Source organism: Liolophura sinensis, chromosome 1, assembly GCF_032854445.1.
Source record: "Liolophura sinensis isolate JHLJ2023 chromosome 1, CUHK_Ljap_v2, whole genome shotgun sequence".
Lineage (NCBI taxonomy): Eukaryota > Metazoa > Mollusca > Polyplacophora > Chitonida > Chitonidae > Liolophura > Liolophura sinensis.
Genome location: NC_088295.1, coordinates 74,905,830 through 74,923,602, shown reverse-complemented (window position 1 = coordinate 74,923,602; position 17,773 = coordinate 74,905,830). Strand labels below are relative to the sequence as shown.

The 17,773-nt window shown below is 36.3% G+C and overlaps 1 protein-coding gene across 1 annotated transcript; it reads left to right on the top strand.

Annotated features, from left to right (window-relative positions):
* The first annotated feature begins 476 nt into the window (after positions 1–476).
* On the top strand, positions 477–16,976 carry LOC135461468 (cyclin-dependent kinase 2-like). Its single transcript, XM_064738581.1, has 8 exons — positions 477–700; positions 2,777–2,854; positions 3,889–4,009; positions 4,532–4,702; positions 6,242–6,343; positions 11,331–11,400; positions 11,983–12,116; positions 13,941–16,976. The coding sequence occupies exons 1-8, from the start codon at positions 585–587 to the stop codon at positions 14,049–14,051; spliced, it is 903 nt and encodes a 300-aa protein (XP_064594651.1). The 5' UTR covers positions 477–584; the 3' UTR covers positions 14,052–16,976.
* Positions 16,977–17,773: the final 797 nt, after the last annotated feature.

The window sequence follows — 17,773 nt, the reverse complement described above, 5'->3', positions numbered from 1 at the left end:
AAGCAACATTGTTGCAAGTACTAGTAGGTCAACAGGATGTCCCCCACATTGGTTACAGAGGTTCAATTTTTCTGCGACGTCATGAGGTCAGAATTGCGTTCACGTCACGAGAAGGGATGGTGGCCAGTACATTGGATATGATGGACACATCCATTCCCATAAAAGATATACTTTCTATACTTTGCAATAGGCTATTTAGTCTCCCATAGTTAAAAAAAAAATAAAAGTTGGCTCTTTTTTTTTTTTTTTTGACGATATTCAACTTTTTTCCCCATTTTTTATTAAACATTATCATAAGCATTTTTTCCTAAAACTGGGAACCTGGATATTTCACTTTCTGGTAATGTTAAAATTTAAAATGTTGGTGAGGGTGGTCTCCCCTAGACTTGATAACAAAGCCTTGGAGCTCTTTGGTGAAGTGTGGTAGGAATAGTGGGGCGCGCGCGGGAAAGCCCAACTGTCTGCGGTCAACCTGGAAATGAATAGTGGATCGGTATTGTAATTTCAGCACCTTTGTTTCCTGAAAGATGCCAATCTCAGTCTACCGATGGCTTAATTATTGAAGGGGAAATTCAGTCTAAAGTATGGAACAGTTCCAGAAGATAGAAAAAATTGGGGAAGGCACTTACGGCGTGGTGTACAAAGCAAAGGACAAAACGACAGGTTGTTTGGTGGCGCTCAAAAAGATTCGGCTTGATGCGTAAGACGGCGTTATTTTATAGTCGTTCATTTACTTTTGTATAAGCGTGTAAATGGTAATCGACTACCAGATTATGTGGTCAGAGTTCTGATGGTTTAGTTGCTGCTCTTAAACCAGTAAATTTGACACATGGCAAATAACATGTAAACTAAAGTTAAACGACGCTATGTCACCATACCTCATCTAAACAGTAGGCCTAAACCGTAACAAACTGATGAGTTAATTGTTCAGCTTTATGAATGTGTTTTACCATGAAAATGGAAATTGAAGCTCTTAAGTGAAAAGTTTATTCTGGATAGCTAATAACCATATATATGCGTGATCTTCACATAGATAGTTTCATTGATTTGTGATACATAAATCTGAAAAAATTAACAATTTGCTCATTTATCACCTTGTTACATTTCTTGTGTGGCCGAGGTGGTTAGCACGCCAGCGTGGTGCAATGACCCAGGAGCCTCTCACCAATGCAGTCACTGTAAGTTAACTTCAAGTCCAGCTCTTGGTGGCTTCCTGTCTGGCCGTGTGTGCGAAGATTTGTCAGCAACCTTAGGATGGTCGTGAGTTTCCTCCCACCATAATGCAGGCCACTGCTGTATATGTGAAATATTCTTGAGAACGGCACAAAACAACAGTCAAGTAAATAATTACATTTCTTGTGAAGAGCTGGGATTGTTGAAACAGTCAATGGTCAAGGTAGTTGAACAATAAGCCAGATAGTTTTATAGACTGCACATGACTGGAATTTGATCGCTGGTCAAACAATCCCTCATGGTTATGATAATACATTGTCACTGTAGGCACTGGCAGTCACACAAAATTCAGCCCATTTTATGCATTTTATATGGCCGTGTGACATTTGAGACCATACATGAGCCCTAGAACTGTTTCAAGTGGAAAAATCAGTCAAAAACACTAAAAAATCAAAAAACAAGAACTGAGTGGGCTCTAGGACTGTTTCAGTCAAAAACACTGGAAAAAAAATAGGACTGAGCTGAATTTTTAGGAGGAGGGAGGGTGAGTAAAGGGACAGGAAACAAGTTATCAAGTGTAATAGCCTTGTATCACCATGTCATTCACATGTAGCTTGATTACACCGACTTTTTCACGAGAAATGGATAGTTGCTTTCTCAGATTACCATTAAAAAATTGCAGTTATGTTGATGGGGCAATATGTAACTTTAACCAAAAAAATGACAAATAGCAATTTAAAACTTGACCGAAAAATAGTGAAAATATGACTTAACATGAAAGTGTCAAATTGTCACATACATGTATAGCAGGAAGTCTGGTCTATTGATGAAATGTGAGCCAGTCAGGCCAGGTCATCAGTAAAACAATATTGTATCATGCAGATAATAATATAATTAATACTGTATCATAATTTCAGAAGTGTAAGTCGATGATTGTTATTTTTTATTCATTTCTATGTTGATTGCATTCAGAGCCATGTCTAGAAAAGCGTTAAAGGTTCTGATTCCGGACTTCGATTGTACATGAAGAAATCTTTAAAATGCAATTAAAAAACTTGAAATGATGCTGTCTTTTAAGTCTGAATGAAAGAAATTCATGTGAAAATGCAACTTTTCATTGGTAAACCGTCACATTTTTGTTTAATTTACTTTTAATAAGTTTAATACATCAAAGCGATTCCAGATATAACCCTGGCATTGAAGTCTATAAATGGAATCTAGTGCATTTCACAGCTTGAAAAGTCATCACTGAAGAGCTCAAAATAACATTTTGACCTTATTTTACAGGATATAAAAGTTATCAATTCTTGTAGATTTGAAGGTATCAGACACATGTATAGTATAATTCGACAAACTGAAACTGCCTCTAGTTTAATGTTAAACACTCACAAATTGTCATAGTTCCAACATCCCTCAAAATTCAGTGGCACCTTGCACTCAGTCCTCTCCTTATATGCCTATTAATTATTCTGATAATCGGTGAAAAGATAGGATGTCAGACAATTGACAGACAGATCGACAGAGATGCAGTTACAGCACAAAATGGCAAGCATTTTTTAAAACTCAGATGTTAATGTTACATTTTCCTGATTTGATTGAACAGTGAAGCAGATGGTGTCCCGAGCACAGCTATCCGAGAAATAAGTCTACTGAGGGAACTTGATCATCCAAATATTGTCCGGTTTGTATACATAATCAAATTTAAATTTCATTTCCTTGGAATAAGCTGGGTGGTAATGTGTGTTAACAATTGTTGACAAAAAATAGTGTCAAATGCTCTTTGATCCTTTTTGTGTGGAAAATTGAAAAGAGTATACAGTGTTAAAGGAAAGTTGAATGTTCAGTTGGAATTTTTTGTTTGCTGCAATGGCAAATTTTACAAAATAAATACTTTTGAATTTGAATATTTTGTAAGGTGTGTGTGCAGGGTCTTGATGTAAATATATTCTTATCTACCTGTATATATATATATATATATATATATATATATATATGCACATATCTGAGCAGCATATAGATAATTAGGATAACTGTATTTTGAACAACTGAAGCTCATATTAAACAATATTCATACTAAAGTAGAAATATTACATATACATGTTGCATGTTAAAATTCTGATGACAGTTGAAGTATATTGTTAATCACAAAGGGTACTCCAAAAAGGACATACACTTTAGGCATTTTCAAAATATACAAAATTGAAATAGGGAGCATGGCATTCGGAAAAGTGAATTTAACATCAAAGATCACTGTACATGTATTGGTACATTGTTGCTATTTATCAATATATGTGTCCAGTAGGCTGTTGGTTTTTTAGGTACAAAGGGCAAATGTTTGCTCCTTCTCTCCTCCACCCATAAACCTGACCAAAATTGTGCAAAATAAATAAGTCTCAGTTGAGCACAGAATTCAACACTTGATGGGCTGGAAAATGTATCGATTATGATTGCTAACATAACACTAGTCTTCCTTGCGTGCTGTGCTCGGTTTCCTTCCACCATAATGCTGGTGATCGTGTATGTAAAATATTCTTGAGAACGGTGTAGAACACCAATCAAACAAATTAACACTAGTCTTTATGGTCTTTACCTGGGTGGTGGCAAAGAAGAAGTTATATCCAAGACATGGGGGGCCCATACAAATCCATGATGTGTATTGTAGTATTTACATGTTTAAATGGGTGAATTAGTTATGCATGTCTGTGTGTTTCACAGATTACAAGATGTTGTCCACAGTGAGAAGAAGCTCTACTTGGTTTTCGAATTTTTAAACCAAGATTTGAAGAAGTATATGGATAACACTCCCCCTTCTGGTATTGCCCCAGCCTTGATAAAGGTAACACTGTAGGGTGATTTTCATTTTTGTAAATTTTAAGGGGAGGTAATCCGTGTGTGGTGTTATCTCCCTTACAACATTATTAGCTTTCAAGAAAAATATGACAGATGGTAAATTTGGATAATTTTCAAGGCAGCCAAAGAGAAGTTCAAGTGCACATCTGGCATTCTATACATAGGACTGCATATCCTTATTTAAACCAGACTTTAACTTCATGTTGGTTTCGATTTTGTAATTAATTGTCAGAAATTGACTACAAAATTATTCAAGAAGTAAGTTCATGGTTACCAGCAATTTCATATGCCTAATTAGACTGACAACATCTGTGAAATTTGTAGCCAGATGCTGCTGCAAGTGTGTATATTCTTGTGACATCTCACTTTTAGTTTTTCAAGATGTCAGCCCTGCATTTTCTTTAAGCTGTCTGTACTTTATGGGTGGTATGTTTGTCAGTGCTTACATTTCAGGCCCAAGATATTCAACAAAATATTTGGATGAGGTCATATCAAATATCTGTTACAGAGCTATATGCATCAGCTTTTGCTTGGAATAGCTTACTGCCATGCTCATCGTGTTCTACACCGAGATCTGAAGCCACAGAATCTGCTAATTGACACAGAGGGAAACATAAAACTTGCTGATTTTGGGTTGGCCAGAGCATTTGGGGTTCCTGTAAGGTCTTACACACATGAGGTAACTGTGGACGGGACAATGTTTGCTATTTCTAAGTCAGATTTTGTGACTAAGATATGTATGTGGTGTAATTGTATGATGACATATATTTCCTAAATTTTGTAACATCATGGTTGTGCATGTATATCACTGACTTGCTTTATGAAATCATCTGTAGAGATGATGAATGATTTGTGACCTTTTATCAAGGTCAATATAAAATACTGTGAAGTACTTAATTTTCGTGTGGAACTAATTTTCGCGGATTTCGCAGTCGATAATTTACCGCGAAAAATAATTCCAGCTATAAAAATATCCAATATTGAATCGTATACTACAAGTAGTAGTAATAATGAAGTGAAATCTTTGCCAGGGTGATGGGAGTTGCGCTAAGAAAGCCCGACTGGCCAGCTAAATTTTTTAACAGCAGGGAAGGGAAATTATGTTTTAAATATATACAAACTCTGGTGATAAGGCTTATAAAAAAAGCGACAGTTTATTTGTCTTTAGTTGGATCAATCTTCGCTGTGAGAGAATAGTAGATACCAGCAGGTGCTGGCTTCTAATGAGTGTCGCTTTGATACATGATATTCCATTGGCAGTGTCTCTCCTCTGGTCCAATGAGTGAGCTTCTAACAAACTGTGAAGTGTGTACAACAACACAATGGCCGTTTGACGGCTATGGCAATGTTTGTGGTGTCTGACCGGCCACAGAAGACGATTAAAACAGAAAACTATGCAAAAGTTACCGTGTTGCTTAAAAAAGAATGAGTGACTAGCGCCGATAATGGTGAATTCATATGTTTTGCGATGAACTGCTCAAAAGGTGACAGGTCACTTTGCCAGGTGTTTAAAAGTGCTCATCAATAATTCGAAAAGAAGTGACACCTGTTTGAGCAATTCTCACCGTAGGTGCGAAAGTAATCTTCTCACGTAGTGATACTCCACCCCCCTTTGTTTTAATCTCTGATCCAGATCACGAGGATTAGTGACACGGCAGGAAACAAAGGGGGATTAAAGCCACCCATGATGATACCTGTTTGACGTGCTTGAATAATTTTTGCCATATATTATCTTGGAAAATTTTAAGATTTTAAGGTCTGTATTTCAGTATTCTATTGAATACTTGAAAATTAAATCCCAGGAACATATTTTTGGAGAATATCCGTGAAAATAAATTATGGCGAATAATAAGTACTTTACAGTACATGAAATACACACATTCCTAACACATGAAATGATGTACATATTAAATGATTTGTACTGTTGTACATTTGACCTTGTTGTACGAGGTCAAAGTGTTTCTTCATTTACTTGTTTCATCACAAAGATGTCATTATATGAGGAAATATTCATCATTTTAGGTTAAAAATTGATTGTTGTTTGTATTTTATGAACTTACATGTTGTTTTACAATGATATAAAGGAGATCTAATACATTTAAGTTATATTGAGATGACTTTTTGTTAAGGGCATCTCTTCAAGTAGCCTGAAATATGAAAACATTTTGCCTCCTATTTTTACCATATTACAACATTGCAGTGTTATATCTATTGACAGGTGGTAACACTCTGGTATCGAGCACCTGAAATTTTACTGGGCAGTAGGTACTACTCTACCCCTGTGGACATTTGGAGTATTGGCTGTATCTTTGTGGAAATGGTAGGTTCGGTCTCTAAATCTGCTTCTTACAGTTAAAGGGTTGTTCTTATCAAAGCCTGTAAGCCCCTGCCTGATGACGTTACAGGTTGGAATGTCACTCTCTGATCAGACGCTTAAGTCTGAAAGTTTATCAAGCGCCTGATGATGGTTTACTCAAGGCATCCTGTTTTTACTCCAGCAGTAAACCTGACTGCCATCATGAAAGTGAAAAATTCTTGAGACCTGTGTTAAAGACCAGTCTAATAAATTATCTTTTCTTCAGATAAGGCCGTGTCAGTCTGGATGTCTATTAAAATGGCTTTCCATTGTACTCTCTTCCTAAAAGATATAAAATGATATGAAAATTTCCCCCCCACCTCACTGAGCGACCCATAAGTTAATCTCCAATGTTGTAAGAGCATGGAATGTGTTGCATCATACTCGGGATAAAAACCAGTAAAAAATTATCGGACATTTAAGGCTTTTATACCATTTTACCAAATTGTAGGCATTATGTTGTATCCATTTTCTTGTAAACAGTTTGAATTATTGAACTCATTTCTTTGTAAACTCTTTTGTAAACATGTGTGACATTTTTTCACATAAGAACTTGGGGCGATTTAGAGATGCCAGGTAACTGTCGTTTTAATGATGAATGGCTGCAGTTCCCAGATTTCAAGGATTGGCTTGTGCGCGACGCCAGCAGTGTCCATCGGGCATACTGCCGATTGTGTCTCCGAAATATGGATGTCTCCAGTATCTCCACTGTGGACTACTCGTGACTGACAGTAGCGCTGTTTACAAACACGTGCGTTGTGCTGAAAGATTTTAAGCTGCGCTTTTTATTCTGACGGACAGTGGAAAATTTATAAGAATCAATGATGGGCTGTCTGATTATCAGTGATTTCTGCACCGACTGAAGGTTATGGCACCAACACAAGGCTACGTACTGGTGGAATGCCACGACATGGCTGTACCACGCTTACGAAATGACCTAAAAAAGTATTCAAGCTGGGCCTTTTGTCGCAGTTTGTACGCGAAAGCGGAGATGGTGACTGCCGCTTGAGGCACTTAAAAATTTGTATCTTAAGTACTTGAAAGTACTGAAAAAGTCCTTTTATTTTTTTGGCCATCAGGCGTGCGAACCCTGATTTACACTTTGTCTTATTTGTTCATTTATTTATTTTATTGGAGTTTTATGCCAGACAAAAGATTATTTCACTTATATGGTGTCATGGCCTCTTAGTCATAAGGAAGAAACCTATTTAGTTTCAATGAACTTATCCTTTTTTATGTCATTAGGGGTATAAAAAATTAATTCTGTAAAGGATTTGTAAACATGAATTTTCTTACAAGCATCTGAAGTACATAAAGTAAGAGGATACTTTCTTATGGATTATGAACAAGAATCCTGACCAAAACTTTGTTGTGAAATATGAGATATAAAGGTTTACAGAGTTTTAAGTAAAGGCTGCAAAAGTAACTTTCATCAAACTGTAAGAAATAGGTTTTCATGACTTTTGATGTGTTTAAATATTTGAGACTATTATTCTGGGCAATTTTCAGATGTACAACTAAATCATGGTTTATTTAATACATGCAGATAACCCTCCCATGTTATGTGCTGTAAAAATCTGTGTGTCTTTGCTGTTTTTTCTGAAAAATCTCTACAGCAGTTTATGGATCTGTTTTTTGCTGAAATGTTTGGATGTGAGTGCAGTTTGTTGACTTGTTTAACTTGTTCTACACAGTTAGTGTATAGCCAGACCAATTTTGAGTGTTTCTGTTGATTGTTTGACTGGAAAGTGTGTATCTACCTTTGCCATTGTATCCATGTGTTACACTCAACAGCCTGTCTCCTAATGCATGTACGTGTATATGTAGTAGTTTTCAGTTCCAGGGAACAGAGGCATTTGGCACTTAACATAATGCATAAGTAATATGTTTTTGTTGGCAAGAGCCAGGTTTTTGGGGGTGAGTTAAGTAAATGGCAACTGTAGTGAGAATGTGATAGGTTTATGTAAAGCCCCTGGCATCACTGATGATGATGTACGCTGGTAACTGTAGCCTGAAATTCTAACTTTTGCCGCGAGTGAAAAGAACACGACTGATCAGCCCTGGGGACTTGGGGCATGCAATTTGAAATGGGAACCAGCACTTACAGGCCTGACTTGTTAGGATCCAGCAAACATTAAATGGCGATATCCCTGGTCCATAATGGTTAAGCTAACAAACTATGCTCAGTGACTGGTTACTTATTGCTGCATGCTTTTTTTTTTTTTTTGCTGTAATATGGAACTTTGATGTCCAGATCTGGAGGCTGTGCTCTGTAGTTAGAAGCTGTGTGTAATCAGACAGGGTGGATCTTTGAAGCTGAGGTCTGCAGGCCATGCCCTCCTCACTCCACCTACTCCACCTCTTTTTTAATGGCTGGGGTTGTTCCGTACACCATAAATAATGGCTTACTTTGTCACCAGTTCCCATGGCAAGGTAATACTCTTGAAAGAGGTCTGTAGATATGGTAAATTTTGGTGAGGTTCATTCCCCAAAGGGCTCTGCTCATTGCAGGAATTCATATGGTAAAAAGTCTGTAACTAGAATATAGTTCAAATTATGTGAAATCTTCCTTCTTAACATGAATTTTCTTCAAACTGATACATCTCATGCCTGAACGCAAGTCTATATGTATCAGATAACATGCAAATCTTGCTTTGATATGGGATTTAAGCTAATAACTTACACTAATTTCATGCCCAGTAAGATATAAGAACATTCTTTTATCTCCTTACTTTGTGAATGTAAAGAACATAAGTGTATTTGTCAGAGTTCTATTTTGTGAACTTTCCAAGCCAAGCCATGTCTATGTTCAGTATAATGTAATTCTGAAAACGTTGCATCTGAAATATTAACATTCTTCCCAGTTTTTACAGTCTGCCCATTTGACAGGTCAAGAGCAATTGTGTAGTATTTGGTGTTTTTTGCTGGAAAGAAATTGTTACAATGCTCCATTCTTGTCACACTGAGAACATTGGATCAACTTTCCAGTTAAAATTTAATGCATTGTTATTTCATCTTCATCTGTTCATTTGTATTTGAATATTATGAGTATCAGGGGAGATAATTCATGGGCATTTGTCCACCACTAGTACCAGCCTGCCATATATTTATTTTTGTGCTTCACAGATTGGTTTGGAATTGGCTAAACGTCTGCTAGTAGTGAAAAATGACTTTTTCCGTTGTGTAGTTTGTTACTAGCTACAGACTTTGTTTCATATCCTCCAAGTGGTTGAAGCATCCTTTTCAAAAATATAATCTTTTCAGACATTTGATATTTAGCGGCCTCTGTATTTTCGCACCCAGTAGTTAGTAAGAGTCTTGGTATGCTCTAACTATACTACTTATAGTAGTATACTTAGCTACATGTATGTGTAAGTAGTTTTATTGTTAAGTCAGTTCAGTTCAACCTCACCTGGACCCGACCAGGGACAGGCTACCATGGGTCATGTCACTTCCAGAAGGAAAGTCGGAGCTCATTTGCTGAAAGTGCATTTGCTCAGGCAAGATAAAGCTTATTTGACATAAACTGTCTGTGTTGACTGTACCTGAGACTAGGCAGTGTTGTAGACCTTTCCTGTCAGAGTTAATGATTGGAGGGTTAAGGCCACTTTGACATGTTCATGGGGACTAAGTCTCCTGTTTTCATCACTTGTCTGACTTTCAGTTAGCCTTCCGAACCACAGTTTAATAGCTGAGACAAGTAAGAGGGCAATGCAACCAAACCATTGTGTAGATTTAACCTGTAGCCATTTTCAGTTTTCAGCCATTCTGGGTATCATATAGGGGAAACTTCTGTCCATCCATTTTGTATTCCTACAGGTGACAGATTTTGAGGTGATTTTCTTCTAGTCTTACTTCTAAATTTTAGGCTTGTATTATGATTAATACAAAAAAACTTACACATCTCATAATTTAGATATTATACATGTTCTGAACGGACGACTGGTTTTCTTGGAAATTTAGGCTGAAAAGAGAAGGAAGGAGAGTCAGTAATATCTGACACAGTAATATCATAATTAGATCAATACTTATTAAAATGTCTTAATAGCAGTTGTAAGAAAAAGTTTTGTACTTGCATGGACCAGTTCTCTTGCAAAAACAATTGGCAGTAAATTAAAGATAAAAGATAGTGAAATATATTTGTTCAGCTTGTTGAAAGCTCCCCATGTATACTTTTCATGCATACATTTTTGTTGTCACTGGTTATTCCATATATCAGAACTTTATGGAATGTGAATGTCCTTGTTCAGGATTTTTTTCTTCGGGACATATCCATCAAATTAACATTGTTTATAGCTGTCAGTATCCTGTACAATATCTCATCTAGGTAAACAGATTGGTCCATGTGAATAAACAAACACTAGGACATGTCTGTTAACTTTCTCCTGCTGTCAAGTCATGTCGATGAAAGCACTAGACCTCCCGACGTTCGTTGGTGTTCAAGTTGTTCTTGGATAGTTAGCCGTTTTGCACTTGAGAGTGGTACCCCTCAGGAAACCAGTAGTACGTCTGATAAGGTTACCTCAATGTGTGGCACACCTACATTATGAGGAAAATAGTCTGTCCTTTGGACTCAGTCTGGTCGGTATATTGCTGCCAGAATGATGTACAAAGCAAACACCCCCCCCGGAGATATTTTTCACTGTTTTAATTGAACAGAAATTGGTTTGAACACCATACCTGTATGTTTCATTGTTTACAGTTCCTGTATGTCATCATGGGTTGATGGCAGAGGAGGAAGTAGTGGCTTGTTACAGGAAGAAATTAAATATCTTCCAAGTGAAGAGAACATTTTAGTTTTATCTTAGACACAATTACATTTAATTTGTACTTGGTACTTTTCCGGGCTCATACAGTTGGTATATTTCAGTTGTCCATGATTTTATCACCATGTGACGTAACACAATCAGATTATCCTCCAGGTGTTTTACTTTTCTCTTCTCTGTTTCAGATAACTCGCCGAGCCTTGTTCCCAGGAGACTCTGAGATCAATCAGCTGTTCCGTATCTTCAGGACTTTAGGTCAGTGCTTCATCAGCATAATGTGTCTATCAATATAAATTGATAGTTAAGTTTGGCATCCTGAAATGTTCAAATTTTATAGTTTTTTCTCATTTGTATTCATTGTAATGTTGACAACAGAAGACATTTTTTCTGTTTTCCAATTCAGTGTAAAACACAGTAAACATCCTCCTATCATAGAGATCAGTTGATGCTGTTATAATGTTAATTTCTGTTATTCTTCAACCTTTTTGTCAAAATGTTTATTCTTATTGCATGATGCCCGGTTTTCTCCAACCATAATGCTCGCTGCTGTCGTAAAAGTGAAATATTCTTAAGTACGGCATAAAACACAAATCAAATAAGTAAATAAATCAATTCATGATTAATTCAGAGTAGATTGATAAAATTATACTTTTTTTTGAAGCCCTGAAAATTGCCAAACTAAACAAGGTAGTTTTTTCTCCAAAATCAGATATAAACAGTACATAAATCACTCTGAGAGTTTGCTCTTTCGCATGCTTAAAGCTAGAGGAATTTGGGAGGTATGTATAAAACAAAGCAGTATTAAGGTAGATGTTGTACTTGGCCAATATCCTGTAGGTACCCCAGACGAGCACTTATGGCCAGGTGTGTCACAGTTACCCGACTTCAAGTCCACCTTCCCAAAGTGGCCTCCACAATCTGTGACAGATGTTGTACCCACTCTCTCCAATGATGGACAAGAATTACTACAGGTATGAACACCTTTTGATATGAAAAGTTTGTTTAACAATGAAACTTCTCTTGATAAATGTGACATGTCCCAATTCCAAAGATACATTACATGCAGATTGCCATCACACTGATGTGTTCTGGTCAGTTTGTATCTCACAGGTGCTCTAGAGTTATCGCCATATGTAAAGCAGATCAAGCTCAGAACTGTTACTTTCTACCAGAAGAAGGAAGAATGGTGGTGATGTATTTTGAAAAGCCCTTTTTCAATAGTTTTTCCTTCGGGGGAAGCCTGTAATACAATGATCTGTGGGCACCATGTATCTTGAACATAAGGAAACATTTCTATGAAAATGTTAGAACAGTACTGACTGTGTATATTGCTGCTGTGGTTTTGTTTGCCTTTCTTTCTGTTTTTTTCTTTCTTTCTTTTTTGGAATATTTTTAATGAATTTTTTTAATATTTGTAGTGTGCCTATTTGTAATTAATAGTTTTTTGACACATCAGTTCTGTTTAGCTGTCATGTCTGCAGAAATTCACATGCTTGTCTACAAATAATATATCTGACCAATGAGCTGTTGCTGGTTTGGCTGCTAGTTTCTTTCGGTTAGGAATTTTGACAGGACACTGGCTGAATTCTTCCACCCATAAACACAAGATTTCTGGGAGTTATATAAGGTATCTTTCATACAGTGTAAAATCTCAATCAATTGCATAACATCTCCCATAGACAGACATGGCTATGACAAGACTCCTTGGCTTCCTGCAAGACAAGTAATAATAAATGCAATTTTTCATAAAATAAACTCCTGTGCTTGCTTGGTTTTCTCAATTGTAACCATTTCTGCAGAATCAAGGTTAGCTACTCCGCAGTCTTCAGATAATCCTGTGTGATCAATGCAATCTACAGTTCTCTGGCTGTAAGCCCTAACAGATTGTTATATTAAAATGTTCTCTTGACACAGTGTATAACACATACTTTATAATCCAGAAACCCTTTGTGTTATGTGACCAAACTGGCAGTGTATATATTGAAGAAAAGGTAACTCACAGTATCTTGGAAATGGAGCAAAAAAGCCTCTGTCTGCCAAAATTTCAGAGCGGTTTCTTACCATAGCCTATACTTTGCTCACATCTGGTATAAATTTGTCCAGTTCACACGCATGTTTTGTCAGCACAGTGAAATTGGCTCAGAACCCCAAAACCCAATTAGTTTCGTACATTGGCCATGCTGTATTGAGGTCTTCCTTCAACACTTCGTTTCAGTGTTTGCAGAGAAGTGTTACATTGGTGGGTGTACAACCAATTGGTTATGGATTGATGGCCTGATGTCGCACCACTCCTGCTTATGACAACCTAACCTTGCATTCCGTTCTCAGTGGGGAAAAAAATGTGACATTATGTCGCAAATGGATTGAATGCTTGTAAACTTATGTGTGGGGAATCCAGTTGACCTACTTGCAACTGTATTGGTTATGACTGGTCAAATACTTGTTCTTGATTGACGGGCCAATTTGATTGCTTCAACAAGAAATACCTGCACATTTTAAGGAGGGATGTGTGCTGAATATAGACTCGTGTAGGGAACCAAGTTGAAATCTTTGTGACTGAAAGTTTCATTTCTAGAATTTCTCTTCAAGATATTGTTGAAGATTTTTTATATATTGTAGGATATTTTTTGTCAGAAAACAGGGTGTACTTCGACAAAATAATAAAACTGGTTTGTTTATGGCCTGTCATTTGCATGTTTACATGTACAGTGTTTAAAGATTTTTACAAATGTAGAAAAATGCAAACATTAATAACCAAGTTCATTTATTATTTTGGTGTTTCTATTTTTTGGTAGAAAATGCTGACTTACGAGCCAAGCCAGAGGGTATCAGCCAAGGGAGCCTTGAGCCATCCATATTTCCATGGTGTGTGCAAACTGCGCCCAGGAAATGTAATTGTCAAGTAAACGACAGGATACAGACTGCTGAACTATGCACAAGCTACCAGTGTAGACATATATCTTATGTAGTATCTCTGCATTTCACTATGCAAACCATTTCGTGATTCCACAGTTCATGATTTAACCAGTGTGCAACATTACACTTAAACATTAAAACTTTTAATGGGTTCTATTTTAAATTTAATTGCATTCACTGAATCCTTTTGGATTTTTCATAGATTTTTAACTTGGTTTTACATTTACCATGACTGCATGCAATCCTGTCACATGGTAAATAATAGTTTTTTTTTAAATCTATGTTAGATTATCGTTTTTCACCAGTTCAACATTTCACATTGTTAAAAAATAGTAACAGCTATGCATCCATGCATTGCTGACAGTGAATTGATGTGCTACTCAGTCTCTAGCTCTCTGTGCTAAAGTTGAAAGTTTATTGTAGTTGGGATTTGCTAGATATAGTTTGAGTGTGGTAAGTAAACACGGACTTGAGAATGATCCAGTACCATTATGAAGATAGATACCACACTGCATACCACCCAGATTCTTCAACCTTTTCAACTGCCACTGCGACAAATATTTTTGAAACGGTCTGAGATAAGTATGGGGGTGTAGAGTAGTAATTTACACAGTTCAATGAAGCTTGCATTTTTAGTGACAAAAAAAAACCCCACACTTTTAGCATCATTTTCATAATTGTAGGCATAAATTTCTGTACAAAAATTGCTTGTCATTGAAAAGGTTAAAGATTTACAGTAGTCCTTGGTGTGCTGCTGTTGGAGGGTTGTTCTTAGTCCTTATGTGGCATGAGTGTAATTTAATGTATAATGTGTACTTCCATACCTTCTATTTTTTGCCATTGGAATTAATCCTCCGAAAGATTTTGCCTATCTATATTTTAAATCTCTTCAAAATAGCCGAGCAAGCACACTGTAATCGTCTCATTTCAGAACACGTTGTTTACACAAGCAGAAGTTGACTATTACATTGTTAATTTTGATATGTTACTTAGTTCTTTAGTTTCGTTTGTGGTATTATCTATTTAAATATTGTAGATATTGGTTGTTGTTTGTGTCTTTTTTTTTTCTGGCAATTTTAATGCCCTTTTTTTCTGCTTCTAGTTAAACAAAACCTTTCAAATACAATTAGATCTTGATGATTAAATGAGTAATCTGTTTAGGAACCTATTTATATACGTGTATATTGAGGTGCAATTGTTACGCCAAGTCAGATAGAGTTTGTTGTGTAAGACTGTGGGAAAGTTTTGAAGGTGCTCAATAAGACAGAATCTCTTTCATATAAGCAAGTCAAGAATTACGTTAATGGTTTTCACATCATTAAAGCTTAGGCACAGGGTGAACAAAGTGAGCAGCTCCATATATGTGATGTCAAGGCGGCTAAAATTATATCAAATAAATAGCCAACAACTTGCATACCCGAATAAGCACTTAGTTTAAGATCAGCTGTTGTGAAGGAGGCACAATGTAACCAAAATGATACAAAAAAAACCCTCCCTATCCCTTGTCACTTAAAAGAGAAGGAAACATAAAAATTATTCCAAAAGCAGATGAAACAGCATGAAAACTTATTGGCAAATATGGCCTGTAATATGTATTTCCATTTTTTCTTTCTTGAAGACAGGAATGAATGATTATGACTTAACGCCACATCGGTAATTTTGCAGCCATATCATGGCGAGTATGAAGAAAGGATATATGAAAATATTGCTTTATCTTTGCGTAATAATGGGTATTTGGAACCACCTCTTATGATCTTTGCATATATCCTCTTTGCATACTAATGCTCTAAATAAGGATGTGATGCATGTCTGATAAATTATTTTGAATGGAAATCTTTGGTGTATATCCAGACACATGCATTGAATCTAAATTATGATAATATTTATAGATAAATTGGAAGTATACATATGATTAACATCAAACATATTTGTTAGCTGAAAAACCAAATTGTAGTGCAAATGTGTTACATCCTTTTCATTACGCAAAGATAATATATGCCCAGAGGTGGTCCCAAATGCGAAAATAGGTTTTTTGCTAATTACTAATAATAATACTAATAGCTAATTTTTTGCATTTGTTCGTCTGAACTTTATATAATTTTTATGTTTTTTTCCACCTTGAATAAAGTAGCTCCTCGGATTGAGAGGTCAAACCTTAGCAATCAAAATCCTTTATTCATTACTCTGATGAGGGAATGATTTAACTTGACAAAAGAAGGGATTAAGAAATTGATTTGACTGACAGCTTTTGGGCTGAGACTGTTACTTCTGACTTATTTAGCCACAAAACAGTGCAGAGTGGGATTACTTCATGCTGAATTTGACGCTAGTGAGATTGCAAAATCACAGAAACAAACCCTATATGATTGAGGTGTCCCAGATAAAACACATGTAACCTCAAAGATGTAAGTATTTGCTCTAGTATGAAAATGTTACTTGTTCAATTTTCCAATCTTATAGTAAGTGGCACTGAATTAGATTAGTAAACTAGTCTGTGACTTGTATACATAGTGTAGGTTTAACTAAATTATCATGCTGATAAGGTTAAGAAAGATCCAGGTGGTCTGACAAGTCAAACAGCAGTGGTTTGGAGCAGTGGAGGAATTTGTGGTGGTTTTGTGAGAAAATGAGTTTTGTTTACCCTTTCTTGTCTTAAAACGCTTAATATGGCCTTGATGGTGTTTTACTCTAATAGTTGAATGTTTGCTTAATTTGTTAATTTGTTTTTTGTTTTTTTTTATAAGTACAGAGGACACTTTCTTTATTTGCCAGTTCAATCAGAATTTCAATCTTTACTGTGATAAATATATTCTTTATATAGAAAACGTTTCACGACTTCTGTTGCATGAATGGATAGCTTTCGGAAAAGTAATAAAGCATTAGAAACATCTTTGAAACTGATTGTTTAAATATTTGCCTGAAAATAAAAAGAAAAATTACTGTGTATATTTTCAAAAAAGTTGTTTTGTGTGTGAATTAATTGTATTTATTTATGTATTTGATTGGTGCTTTATGCCGTACTCAAGAATTTTTCACTTATACAACGGCGGCCAGCATTATGGTGGCAGGAAACCGGGCAGAGCCAGGGGGGAACCCATGACGATCTGCAGGTTGCTGGCAGACTTTCTCACGTATGGCCGGTGAGGAAGCCAGCATGAGCTGGACTTGAACTCACAGCGACCGCATTGGAGAGAGACTCCTGGGTCATTAGGCTGCGCTAGCACGCTAACCAACTGAGCCATGGAGGCCCCCGTGAATTCATTGTAAGTAATTTTCCAAAGTGACTTAGTGTATTTAAAACTTGATTTTATTTCTGTCGACCAACTTATGATTCTACGCATGTGGAAATAGTTCTGTGTACTCTAGTACACAGAGAATGTGCGAGTTTCTTTCAACCCCTCAGAATAGAAACTTGCAAAATGGCTTTACCATTATTAGGGTTTAAATTCTTTTCCAATTTGACTTTGTGGTACTTTTGCAATTTTCCAATGCTGTTTATGGGACATTTCATGATGAACATTTCACCTTCATCAACAAGATAACTGGCTTTACCACCATGATTTACTCATCAAGTTAAAGTGTTTTGGATTAATTTTCATTAATGTACTGCAAATACAGTGGGTTTATTTTTATTTCCACTGGCACATCTGTCTCTTTGTTTTGGGAGAAATTGTCCACAACAAGAAATCCTGTACACAAAAAATAGCGCTGA